Below are 13,214 nucleotides of genomic sequence, written 5' to 3'. Positions count from 1 at the left end.
GGGGGGGGAGGCCCTCATCAGACGATGTCCGTGCGAGCTCAAAGGGGCATCTGAAATGACCCTCTTCACAAGGCAAGGGACCACCATCACCTAAGTAACAATCCGTCCAGCGTCCAACGTTATATATAAAGACACGATTTTCACTTTAAGTAACCGATGTGGGATAAATTAATGAGAATTGAGCTGGTTTCTGCTGGGCCGGGCTGGGCCGATTTAGGTAATGCATGCGCTTGTTGTTGTAAATTGCACACAATCGTATTGTAACTTACTAATGTTTCAAATAATGTATTTTTGGTTCCATTCTTCTGACATAATTTTTTTTTTATATTACGTGGAACATTGAGGGGGAAGGGAGACCCTCATCAGACGATGTCCGTCCGAGCTCAAAGGGCCATCTGAAATGACCCTCTTCACAAGGAAAGGGACCACCATCACCTGTGTGGCAATCCGTCCACCGTTATATATAAAAACACGATTTTCACTTTAAGTAACCGATGTGGGATAAATTAATGAGAATTGAGCTGGTTTCTGTTGGGCCGGGCTGGGCCGATTTTGGTAATGTATGCGCTTGTTGTTGTAACTTGCACACAATCGTATTGTAACTTACTACTGTTTCAAATAATGTATTTTTGGTTCCATTCTTCTGACATAATTTGTCTTTTATATTACGTGGAACATTGAGGAGGGGGGGGAGGCCCTCATCAGACGATGTCCGTGCGAGCTCAAAGGGGCATCTGAAATGACCCTCTTCACAAGGCAAAGGACCACCATCACCTGAGTGGCAATCCGTCAAGCGTCCAACGTTATATATAAAGACACGATTTTCACTTTAAGTAACCGATGTGGGATAAATTAATGAGAATTGAGCTGATTTCTGCTGGGCCGGGCTGGACTGATTTGGGTAATGTATGCGCTTGTTGTTGTAACTTGCACACAATCGTATTGTAACTTACTAGTGTTTCAAATAATGTATTTTTGGTTCCATTCTTCGGACAAAATTTTTCTTTTATATTACGTGGAACATTGAGGGGGAGGGGAGGCCCTCATCAGACGATGTCCGTGTGAGCTCAAAGGGGCATCTGAAATGACCCTCTTCACAAGGCAAGGGACCACCATCACCTGAGTGGCAATCCGTCCAACGTTATATATAAAGACACGATTTTCACTTTAAGTAACCGATGTGGGATAAATTAATGAGAATTGAGCTGGTTTCTGCTGTGCCGGGCTGGGCCGATTTGGGTAATATATGCGCTTGTTGTTGTAACTTGCACACAATCGTATTGTAACTTACTAGTGTTTCAAATAATGTATTTTTGGTTCCATTCTTCTGACAAAATTTTTCTTTTATATTACGTGGAACATTGAGGGGGAGGGGAGGCCCTCATCAGACGATGTCCGTGCGAGCTCAAAGGGGCATCTGAAATGACAAGTATGAGATTGTTTGTACCGTATTCTAAGAATCAATCTATAGCTTTGACCGGAAAAGGATTAAAGGAAGCCAAGTTCTACTCGACTTTTAAAAATGGCTTTTCATTGTCTTCTACTGGATGAATTGAAAAGCATATATACATAGGGTTCCATCCAATGGAACTTCACAAATCCAAATTTATAACTTTATCATGTATCAGGTTTTGTTCTAGACTTCTTCAGATATTTACAAGACTGAAGTGTTGTTCATAACAAGATTGAGAAATGTGTAAAGGAGGAAGCCTTCTGTGTAATAGTAGTAGCAGGAACTTTAGAAGACATGAAGCTTTTCCATCTTTTACTTTGGCAAACTGAGTGGATACAGACTTATTTGCTTGGGGCTTGTTTCAGCAAAAACACTAATTGGAAACAGACTTGGCAGCTTGAAGCATTTCCACTATCAGTGTCTTCACATCCCTGTAAACACCACCACCATCCCAAAAGAGTTACTCCATCAAGTTTTGGATCGCTCTGAATAGTAAACGGTACCAGTAGTTTTTAACAACAACAAAATGTTACACAGAGCGGTCTTACTTTCTGTCTTGAGCGCGTCTTGGGAAGGGAACTCGGATCTTGAAGGTGTTCCCTTGAAGAGTAGCCTGTCACGAACAAGAGAACATATGTTTATGAACTAAAGGATGAGAAAAAAAGGGTTTTGGTGTTCAGAGAACACACCTTCACATTGAAACCAAGGCTGTCCAAATCCAGCATCAAGGCGCTCTCCACCTGACATTTAAGGAAGTTTAATTGTGATGTATATAAACAGCGCCAGGCTCAGCCAGATCACATAGAACTAAATGAACACTACATGGTTATGTTGACTAAGGTTAAGATAGTGAGATACTTACAGGTATGGATGTTGCATGGTGTACAATGGCTATGGTATCCTCTTCATGGTCTTTGTTCATGTGTGACTGCCAAAATGAAAAAAAAGAGATTTTTAGTACGCATCTACTGATATCTGTTCATGAGATAATGTAATTGACATATACCGTTACAGGCTTTGCAAACTGAGCTATAGGATCTACTTTGGCTGCTTGGTACTCCTCTTTGCTGAATTCTACAAAGGGAGATCTCAGAGCAAAAGCAAATAAAAATGAGCAGGATCATATAAACTGGATTGCATAAAGAAGATAAAGTGGGAAAGAAACCTCCAGATCCTAGAAAAGCAGTTGCAACCCCTGAAACAAATCTGACAACTTTTGGTTCAATCCTCATAAAGCTGAAGTCCCCAAAATCAACCTTCACAGTTTTTAACAAGAAAAGGTTCACTTGACTTATTGAGATGTTATTATACATTTGTCTTTGTAGACATTGCAAGATAGGATGTTTACCCAGAAAGCATTGGGATGCTTGGCTAAATAGGCAGATCGAACAGCCGCTTGGTCATTGTCAGAAACCTACATAATACATACAGCAAACACTGAAGCACTGTTTTAAAATGTAATTTCTTTTATAACTTATAAAGCAACAAGGCAGAAACACATACCAACACAGCATCACCATGTAGGGTGATCCTCAAACCGGTCCTGTCCTCCGGGTCTCTAGCAACCAGTAGTGAGCATTTTGGATTAGCTAATAGATTCTGCAAGCAGGGATGAATTACAAAGCTGAGTCAGGTCTGTTTAGTATACTAATCCACACATTGTCAGTATGTAAACTATGGCTCAAACTGTCAAACAGCACCAAAATGCAGCAAAACAGAGATGAGTAATCTGGATATGGTTAAAAATAAGCAACAAACCTTTGTATGGACAGCCAAGCTACTAACTGCTAGAATCGGAGAACCATCAGCATCACATGCAAAATCAACCATAGATCCTGACGGATAACCCTCATACTTCTGCACCATTTCCAGTAAATCAGATATAGCCAAGCGTCAAATAATAAGAATCCTAGAATCTCAATATATCACAACCTTTAATATGCATAGAAGAAAAAAAAAAAAAAAGAACTAGCTCACCTGAGAAAAAGTGGAAAGCATACCACAAACACTACCGTTAAGCACAGTTCTTATTTCCTCAACACGAGAAAGACGAGCAGCCTTCGCCTGGAAAGGAAACGAGACAAACAGCTTATCAATTAGTTTAAAACACACATTCACATCCACGCCGCCCTTGAGAAGATGAATGGTTATCAAATCATAGGGATAGATAGATACATTGAGCCGAGCATGGATAAAAATGTGTTCTTTAGTGTGTTACCTCGTGAGCTTGAATCATTTTGAAAACATCCGTCTCACCGCTAGCATTCCCTGGTGATACAGCCTAATAGATACAAAGTACATATGAGACAAAGTTTATAACTTTTCAACTATTGAGCTCAAGCTACCAAATACACAACATCATCCTGACAAAACTAGAATCTAAAAATTCAAACTTTACCTTCTCTAGTGAGAAAAAAAAAAGGAAGAAAAAAGCAAGATTCGTGGAAAAATCATCTCGAGGCAGTAATCACCAATCAAAATTAAAAAAAAAAATAAATCCAAAATCAAGAGTAAAGATCCATCATTTAAAACACCTAAACTTATACTTCATGTACCTGAGAAGAAGACTGAGCTGCTGAGGCCATCACGGTGAGAGAGGAGGAAGACTTTCTACAGCGGACGGTGGAGATCGATTGCCGTTGAATAAGACATGTAGGAGAGAAGAATCTAGCTCCTGTGATTAAAGGCGTTGAGAAATGAGCAACCACCGACTTCATCTTCTCCCTCACGAAACCTTCGATGTATGTTCGTTTGGTTTACACGTCTTCTCTACTGTGCGATGAGACAAACAACCCCTTACAGTCCGGTTTGGTTTGAGTCTGTTTTGATATTTCCGGTTTATTTTGGTATTCGAATTTTAATAATGTTCCTTTCGGTTACAAACAAACAAATTACGCAACTGAAAAAACAATAATCCAAATCAAAGTCGAAATAACAGACGAATAGGAATATATATATATATATATAGGAGCTAATTTGACGATCCGTGGCCGTGGAAATTAATCGGAGTGAGTATTGCGGCGATCGGGATCGAAGCAGAGGTAGGAGCAGAGAGAGGAAGCGAGGCGGCGGAGCTGGAGGAGAGGGATGCAGAAGATGAAACGGAGGACGGTGGCGCGAGGAAGCCTCTCGGGGTTACAAGCTACGTATTGCCATAGATCCGTCGATATGTTCACTGTTGTCTCCACCAACCTACTGTTCAACACCATCTCTCTCTCTTAAAAGTTGATCGAGTTATGTTCTGTTTCGTTTTTTTTTTGTTTGTTTAATTACCGAACTCACGGTCTGAAAACAGAGGAAAATAACAAATAAACCCCTCTATTTTCGCAAACTTTTCAAATAAATCCTTAAAGAAATTAAAGTTAATTCTGAAACCCATTTCTTCACTATTCTAATTTAAAAATTAATCAGTTCGGGCTAATCTTTGAAGGTGCTACATATTTTTCAGTTCCAAATATAAGCCAACAAGGTTCAAGATCAAATAATTGATTCTCAGAATCCTTATTGCTGGTTTCTCTTGGGTCTTTAAGGAATGATCAAAGCTTTTGTTCTTATTCATAGCAGACGTTCTTTATATTCAGTTCATTCTGACATGGAAGCTTATCTTCAAGGCTGCATTTGGGCATTTCAAAGCTAATTATAGTCTCAGGTTTTGATAAAAATTATATTTGGTGTTGAATCTAGAGATCTCATTGCTGCGGTTAACTGGCCTCCTGCCTAACGGTTTAATGGTGATGAAAGTATTATTTTCAGGAACTCTAAAAAGGATTGTTACTGTTGAATGACTTGTTTGCTTTTTATTATATAAAAAAATAAACGTTGCAAAGGAAGAAAGCTGTAACATGTCTTTTATAGTTCAAACTACTTTGCTTTGCATTGTTTCAGGAGAGTGAATAAACGTAAAGAAAGCAGCCAACACTTATTAAAAAAAAAAAGGAAAATCAAATGTGACTTGGTTGGATTCTGGTGGTGGTTACTGGTTTTGAAGGAAGCCTTTGGCTTCTAAATAAGCGATGACTTCCTCTGCCATAGTTACAGGGGAAGGACACTCTCCTTCCTTCTCTTTCAGCTCTATCTATTATCAAAACATCACAACAACAAAAAAGAAAAAAGACACAGAGAAACATTTTCACACACAGGTTACTTGAAGAATAATCATATATATTCACATGGATCATATACCTCACAATTCAAGGGAGATTCGTATGGATCATCTATTCCTGTGAAACCTGCACAAAAAGCCTTTTGTTAATGATTCAAATGATACGGAAGCAATGTGTTATCCTCTGTTATGATATGGAAGCTTATGTTATCTCACCTTTGATCTTTCCCGCACGTGCAAGCTTGTATAATCCTTTAGGGTCTCTTGCTTCACACAATTGTAGAGACATGTTCATGTACACCTAAATAGTTTATGCCACACAACATCAAACAATATGTTTTTTTTTTAAGATGAAAAAGTCTGAATGTGAATGGCTTGCCTCGATAAAAGATGAGCCCTGCATCAATTCCCTACAAGCGTCACGGTCTTTCCTATAAGGAGATATGAGGCTGGCAATGCAGATCAAACCAGCATCAGCAAAGAGCTTGGCTACTTCTCCTGCGGTTAGGTTAATACACAAACTGGTTTGGTTTACTAATACTATGAGAAACCCTTTTTTTAACTATTTTCATTTGGGCTTATAACCTTCTTAGGATTCAGACTTTCATAAACCTAATTTAAAAGATAATATGCAACTATTTACTTACCAACTCTGCGTATATTTTCCACTCTATCCTCTGCCTTGAAACCGAGATCTTTGTTCAAACCGTGACGAAGGTTATCCCCATCAAGAATGTAAGATAGCTTTCCCCGGGTGTACAACTCTCTGCTTAGCGAGCAAGCCAACGTGCTTTTTCCTGCGTAAGTTTCACGCTTAAAATTTCATATTCAGACAGAGAGACTTATGTAACATAAGAAGAACTTTAGACATTTACAAATCAAAGATAAGATTGTTGTTAAGGAGATTGACCTGAGCCACTGAGGCCTGTGATCCACACCACACAACCCTTCTGGTTTAGCAGCTTCTGCCTTTCAGTTTTCCCAATGGGTGATTCTTGCCAAAATATGTTTGTCGACATTCTCAAAACCCTTCCTGCTTAACCACTAGAAACTGCTATTAAGCTGCAAAGACACGTTCAAAAACAATTAAACATGACCAGTCTTCTTGAAATTTCACAAAGATATAATAATGTTGTTTGTTCCTTTGTTTACCTTTTGCTTTGTTCCTTCTCCTCTATTTTTTGGGGGTCATTGTGAGTGGGGAGACGAGAACCGACATTAACGGGAGTGGCAGACAGTTGGAGACAACAGTGGGACACATGGCAATAACAAAGACTCAGTCCCTCGAGACTTGTTACTTTTTCACTTAGAGATTAGTTTATTGGGCACATTATTTGGGGAAAAAATAATAGGCTAAAGCCCATTCAAGGCCGCAGTCAAGTTTCCTAAATTGTTACGGTCAATGTTCTTACCATATTTAATATCTTCTTTTGGAAAGCGAAAGGGAAATAAATCTTGGTGGAAATCTACGTAAAATTCAATTACATAGTGGAAGCAAATCTCTTTTCCAAAAGATTCTTTGATATTGGAATCTTGTAATTCTTAATGTTTCTTGATTTGTTGTATCCTCTCGTGTCCTCATCTAATTCTCTAAAGATTCTGATTCGATTACTTAGAAAGAATGTATATATTTGTCCATATGGGAAGAATATTTACAATCAAAACTGAATATTATAATATGTGTAAGAAATGTATACGTTTTTTCGTTTTGCTACTAGCTCACTAAGTGTATACGTTTATTTTGTCACTGCTCACAGAAGTGTATACGTTATATAAATGTAGGGGGGACTAATATAAGTCAATAACACGTAAAGATCTCATTTACAAAAAAAAGACACGTAAAGATCTCATGACATGCAAGATTCATTACTATGAACTATGTTCAAGTGTGGGGATATAGAAATACTTTTACTGAATTCTACAATATTTATGTATATATATGTATGTGTGTTTGTGATAATTGTTTACTTAAAAAAAGACATACTGCTGTGACGATTCAAAATCAGGATCAATTATGGGGTTATCATATCATTTGGATTATTCATTTTCCTTATACAAATTCTCATTTATGTGCCACCATAAACAATATCATTTTCTTCTTCCAATTTATGAAGCATATATACACTAACACAAACACGAAGTTTGTAGGTATCTCTCTCTATATATATACACACTTGCAATACCAAGAATCACATTTTTCAGTAGCTTTCTTATCAAAGTCGAATAAACCAAAAAATAAGAACACCATGAACGCTTTAGCAGCAACCAACAGAAACTTCAAGCTAGCTTCTAGGCTTCTTGGTTTGGACTCAAAGCTCGAGCAAAGTCTTCTCATTCCCTTCAGAGAAATCAAGGTCTGTTATCTGTTTTCTTACCGATCCGGTTAAAAATTACTTAACCGGGAATATAACCAATCGTTGCAGGTGGAATGTACCATACCGAAAGACGATGGAACTCTTGCATCATTCATTGGATTCAGAGTCCAACACGACAATGCAAGAGGTCCCATGAAAGGTGGCATCAGATATCATCCAGAGGTTTGCTTTAAATTTATTTCATGTAAACCAAGCAAATCTGATACGGTATGAACTAAACCGGATATTGACAGGTGGAACCGGATGAAGTAAACGCATTGGCTCAACTCATGACATGGAAAACAGCTGTGGCTAAAATACCTTACGGTGGAGCCAAAGGAGGGATTGGTTGTGACCCGAGCGAGCTAAGCATCTCAGAGCTCGAACGTTTGACTCGAGTTTTCACACAAAAAATCCATGACCTCATTGGTATTCATACCGATGTTCCTGCTCCTGATATGGGAACCGGTCCTCAGGTTTTGTAAATATCATCATTTAAAATCTTATTTCTTGTACTTATATGTTGATGTTGTCTGAATATAATTATGCATTTTTGTAAAGACAATGGCGTGGATTCTTGATGAATACTCGAAATTTCACGGACACTCTCCTGCTATTGTGACCGGCAAACCAATTGTAAGTGCATGTTCTAACGAGATATAGATCGGTTTTGGTTTATATGGTTACTGAGTTGAGGATGATGTTTTGAGCAGGATCTTGGTGGATCTCTTGGGAGAGATGCTGCCACAGGAAGAGGAGTGTTGTTCGCAACAGAAGCTCTACTCAACGAACATGGAAAGAGCATAGCTGGACAGAGATTCGTCATCCAGGTATTAAAAAGGTGATAAGTTTTCAGTTGCTTGCGTGGGAAGGCACTTATTGATAAGTTTCTAGTTGCTTGCGTGTGAAGACACTCATACTGTCTCTGTTTTTTTAGGGTTTTGGGAATGTGGGTTCTTGGGCGGCGAAGTTGATAAATGAAAAGGGAGGGAAGATTGTGGCGGTGAGCGACGTCACAGGAGCAATCAAGAACAAGAATGGAATCGATATCTCTGGTTTGATCGAGCATACCGAAGAAAACATAGGAGTCAAAGGGTTTGATGGTGCTGATGCTATCGATCCTGATTCAGTTCTTGTTGAAGATTGTGATATCTTGATCCCCGCAGCCCTAGGTGGCGTCATCCACAGGTTTTCGATAGTTTCTTGCTAGACAAGTTAATCTTTTTCTATAGAACTTCATTTTGAACTCTGAGTTTGGTTGTGTAGGGAAAATGCTAATGAGATTAAAGCAAAGTTCGTCATTGAAGGTGCTAATCACCCAACTGATCCTGAAGCTGACGAGGTTCGAGAATGTGATTCTTTGTTCTAACTCTGTGACAGAGACTATATGTGTTATCCTTCTCTGCAGATATTGAGGAAGAAAGGTGTTGTGATTCTTCCAGACATATACGCAAACTCAGGAGGAGTCATTGTAAGTTACTTCGAATGGGTTCAGGTACGACACTCAAACCAATAAGGCAGAACATGTAACTCAATCGATCAAAACACTGATTCTCGTACTGTCTGTGTGTGTATGTGCAGAACATACAAGGATTCATGTGGGATGAGGAAAAGGTGAACAAGGAGCTAAAGAGTTACATGACTCGCGGCTTCAAAGATTTGAAAGAGATGTGTAAGACTCACTCATGTGATCTCCGTATGGGAGCTTTCTCCCTAGGTGTTAACCGTGTGGCTCAAGCTACCGTTATCAGAGGCTGGGGATCATGAGATCCCCTTGGAAGTTCAGTAATAAGAACTCATACAATCCTTACCTATTGTTGATTTGCTCTGTAATCTTTAAAAAAATTCTATCAATGGAAGCTAATTAGATGCATTTTTTAAAAAACTCCATTGGTTAAAGCAAATAGAGTATGAGAAGAATTTAGAAACTAAAAAAAAAAAAACCATCTCATTTTATTGTCTAAAAAATAAAAAAGCTCCCTATTTTTGTCTACAATGGAAGTTTGACATTCATTAACACCTTTATTTATATGCTCTTGCATTGGATTAATACGTGTAACATATCCAATAATACTTAACTAGTACTACTTGAGAGACAGAACGACAAACAACCCTAATGACTTATTGATAATAACACTATACCGAAGAAAACAAAAGAATCAAATTTCTCTATTGGAATCACAAAATAGCAAGAACACAACTACTTGACATGTAGTCGTTATAGAGGACAGTCTTTAATTTGGTGCATGCAAGCACATATGGCTTAGCTTCAATCTATTAGGAAAATTGAGTTATGTTCGGTAATGAATGAAAAGAATGAACCTTGATTTAACTTGAATACTTAATAAACTTGAATACTTAACAAATACTAGATTGAAAAGAATGGATGAAAAGATTCAGAAACTAGATACTCTTTCACAAAGTCTTGATTTAACTTGAATAATTAACAAATAGATAACACATAACAACAGCTAAATATTGACTCAACACACCGCCACAAAGTCTTGATTTAGACTTGACAACTTAACCATATAAAATAATGTAATTTAGTCTTTGACAATATTTTATAATTTGATTTAATTCTTAAGAATATGTAAGCCATATTTTAAAATTCATTCTAGTTGTTTATATATGTTTTTTTGCATATATTTTCCTTAAGATAATCTTCCATTAACCAATCTCCTGGTGGCAAACAGTTCTATGTGATATATTTATTTTCTTTTCTAATAGGCTCTTATTATGTGTATATATATATATATATATTTCTTTAAGATATACTCCATCTATATATTTTAGCTATTTGGCATTTGGTGTCAAAAGCATCATATGTATTATTTTTTTTCAAAAAAACATTATATGTATTTGACTTGAACAAAAAAAAACTGATTTTTTTTAGTTCTCTCATTTATATTGTCCATTGTTTTAATATATTATATTTTTTGTATTACATGATTAATAATTAGCAACAAACACTTTTTTATACCAAACAATTATAATAATTTTTATAAACTAATGGTCAAGCACTTGCTTGCTTGCTTCCTCTCTTGCTGGATAAGCTGAAAGAGCTGACTTTCATGGGAGTTGCAATGACCAGAGGCGCTTCAGATGAACCAGAGACTGCAGAGTTGTCGTTCATGAAACGGCTGTCCACAATAGATTCATTTCTCAGGACTATCTTGTAGCAATAGCATTTCTTCAGCCCTTCCTGCTCATGGTAGCATTCGTGAGATCCATCCTTCACTTGCTGAAAGTTCCATATCACACTGAATTTGCCAACAGTTGCCACAACATGACGCTCTTGTTTCCCATCCTCCGTTACCTATATAAATATCGAATTTTACCACCAAAGGATAAACTTAAGACGGACTAAAAACAGAAACACCAGGCAACAGAAGAACACTATAACCTGTATGTAATTTGAAAACTGTGGGACAAACTGAAAAAAGACAAGTTCTATTCTAGAGGAAAATGTTGGGAAACTACAACTAGAGTTTTGCTTACCCATGAAAACTGGGCATTGCGGAACTTGTTGTTGGACCCAGCTAAATGGGCGTGGAGAGGTGTTAGCTTCAGCAACCTTGGTGCAGCCATCTTATTTCCCATGGAACCCTCAAAGCCAGTCTTTGTCTTACCAGCCTTATCAGTGAAAAGGGTAGAGATAACAATCAGATACGTATCAGTTGTACCAACTATCCATTTCCCATCGTAAGTAGCGTCCACATGAGTCACAGGCGCACCAAGTCCAGGGAAAGCCGTCATAGCCTTCTTCAAAGTGCCCCCTTTTGTGTAGAGTCTAATCTGCCCATCAAAAGAGCCAGCAACAAGTGAGCCATCACCAGTAGTTGCAAAGCAGCTGAAGTCAGTCCCTCTAGAAAACTGATGCCCCTGAGCCCAAGTCAAGACTAGTGGGGCATTATTCGCAGTAGCAAGATCCTGAACCACCCCATATGGGTCACGCATATCCCACCTGCAAAGCCTGTTTCTGTCCAAACCAAGAAAGGTGGATCCAGATGGGTCCAGTTGAGCACCTTTACCATCATTAGTAATGTCACTCATAGAGATATCCACTCCATCTTTCTCAAACTTCCATTCGGAAATAACCTTGCCAGTTTCAATATCAAGCTGATGGATTCCTCGGTTTTGTTGACTCATGAGCAACAAGTTGGTCTCAGCTCTCATGAGAAGAGCCTTCTTCTTCCGTGCTGAGCCGTAAGCAGCCTCAAAGTTAACACAAACACCTGTCCCATGAACCCCTTGCCTCATGTTCTTGAAAACTTGAATACCAGAATCACCCACAAGAAAACTGTTATCCAAAGCACCTAGAGCTAAGCTATGTATGCCCTCCTCACTCGTAGCAGCTTGCTCAAAAGCCTTAGTAAGGTCCTTTGGAGTTGCGGATTGTGGGCTCTGAAGCAAAATATCATCAGCTTCTTCCCACATGGAATCATCAGCAGCAGCTTCAGGACTGGCCCACCCAATGAAATCTTTCTCAAAGATGCTAGCTAAACCAGCTTCGTTCAACTCAACACCATGATTGTTCTCAAACAAGCAATTGTTAAAGCTGCTTACAAAGGCGGCGGTGAGGTCTTCACCGCTGGCGGCCGTGAAGCTCAACGCCCAGTATCCACCATTAGCAACGAATTCAACTCTTTGATCTTTACATGCCTTCATTCGCATTTCGTCCGAGACCTTCTCTCGGATCTTACTCCCGACCTTGAGAACCCACCATTCCTTCTCCGAATCTCCTCCTCCATCTTCGTCGTATGTCTTGACGAAGCAGTAAGAGGTGAAATTTTCAGCTGTGATCCATTTGGCTTTGGGAGTGTTTCCATTGATGTAGCGCAAAAGATCAACCGAGTTCGGAGTTGCTTGCTCCGTTGATGGGTATTTCAGCTTCAAGGCTCTGAGCTTTGATTCAACTTCGTCTAGTGATGAAGGAGATTTTAGAGGACGATCACCAAAGGTATCGTCCACCAACTCTTCTTCTTCCTCGTCTGATTCACAGATCTTTAGATCGTCCTGACTGTGAGCTGATCCCATCTCGAAGAACTCTAAAGATAGAGGTGGAGAAGATCTGTGAATCAAGGCGATAAGATCCAAGTGGAGGTGGAGAAACAGGAGCGCAAGTTCCAAATTTGAATATTAGGGTTTCTTTTAAAGCAGTTGGAGGTAACCGGCTACAGCCGGTATATAAAGTCGGTGACAATCTTCACGCAGTATCATCAAACACCGGGGATAGCCAGTTCAAATGGATATTTCATCTATCTTTTAACTGAATTTTTTACTGTATATAATATTAAGGTGG

The 13,214-nt window shown here is 38.7% G+C and overlaps 4 protein-coding genes across 4 annotated transcripts; 1 reads left to right on the top strand and 3 right to left on the bottom strand.

Annotated features, from left to right (window-relative positions):
- Window positions 1-1,580: 1,580 nt before the first annotated feature.
- Window positions 1,581-4,723, bottom strand: LOC106343473 (glutamyl-tRNA reductase-binding protein, chloroplastic). Its single transcript, XM_013782699.1, has 12 exons — window positions 4,009-4,723; window positions 3,672-3,734; window positions 3,431-3,517; window positions 3,212-3,310; window positions 2,957-3,052; window positions 2,802-2,867; window positions 2,619-2,709; window positions 2,460-2,527; window positions 2,316-2,381; window positions 2,143-2,193; window positions 2,002-2,066; window positions 1,581-1,884 (listed from the first exon to the last, which is right to left on the bottom strand). Exons 1-12 carry the CDS (start codon window positions 4,168-4,170, stop codon window positions 1,827-1,829), a joined length of 972 nt encoding a protein of 323 aa, XP_013638153.1. The 5' UTR covers window positions 4,171-4,723; the 3' UTR covers window positions 1,581-1,826.
- A 563-nt stretch (window positions 4,724-5,286) lies between these two features.
- On the bottom strand, window positions 5,287-6,815 carry LOC106293238 (adenylyl-sulfate kinase 3). Its single transcript, XM_013728891.1, has 7 exons — window positions 6,708-6,815; window positions 6,466-6,617; window positions 6,203-6,352; window positions 5,935-6,053; window positions 5,772-5,856; window positions 5,636-5,682; window positions 5,287-5,528 (listed from the first exon to the last, which is right to left on the bottom strand). Exons 2-7 carry the CDS (start codon window positions 6,572-6,574, stop codon window positions 5,427-5,429), a joined length of 612 nt encoding a protein of 203 aa, XP_013584345.1. The 5' UTR covers window positions 6,575-6,617; window positions 6,708-6,815; the 3' UTR covers window positions 5,287-5,426.
- Window positions 6,816-7,550: 735 nt separating this feature from the next.
- Window positions 7,551-9,776, top strand: LOC106293623 (probable glutamate dehydrogenase 3). Its single transcript, XM_013729295.1, has 9 exons — window positions 7,551-7,909; window positions 7,979-8,092; window positions 8,164-8,385; window positions 8,471-8,545; window positions 8,623-8,739; window positions 8,847-9,097; window positions 9,176-9,251; window positions 9,318-9,404; window positions 9,491-9,776. The coding sequence occupies exons 1-9, from the start codon at window positions 7,664-7,666 to the stop codon at window positions 9,674-9,676; spliced, it is 1,374 nt and encodes a 457-aa protein (XP_013584749.1). The 5' UTR covers window positions 7,551-7,663; the 3' UTR covers window positions 9,677-9,776.
- A 1,149-nt stretch (window positions 9,777-10,925) lies between these two features.
- LOC106293752 (protein CYPRO4-like) lies at window positions 10,926-13,011 on the bottom strand. The gene is made up of 2 exons (XM_013729400.1): window positions 11,411-13,011; window positions 10,926-11,228 (listed from the first exon to the last, which is right to left on the bottom strand). The coding sequence occupies exons 1-2, from the start codon at window positions 12,947-12,949 to the stop codon at window positions 10,926-10,928; spliced, it is 1,842 nt and encodes a 613-aa protein (XP_013584854.1). The 5' UTR covers window positions 12,950-13,011.
- Between the last annotated feature and the right edge of the window lie 203 nt (window positions 13,012-13,214).

Source organism: Brassica oleracea, chromosome C5 (assembly GCF_000695525.1).
Source record: "Brassica oleracea var. oleracea cultivar TO1000 chromosome C5, BOL, whole genome shotgun sequence".
NCBI classification, from domain to species: domain Eukaryota; kingdom Viridiplantae; phylum Streptophyta; class Magnoliopsida; order Brassicales; family Brassicaceae; genus Brassica; species Brassica oleracea.
This window is presented reverse-complemented; position numbering and strand designations above follow the sequence as displayed.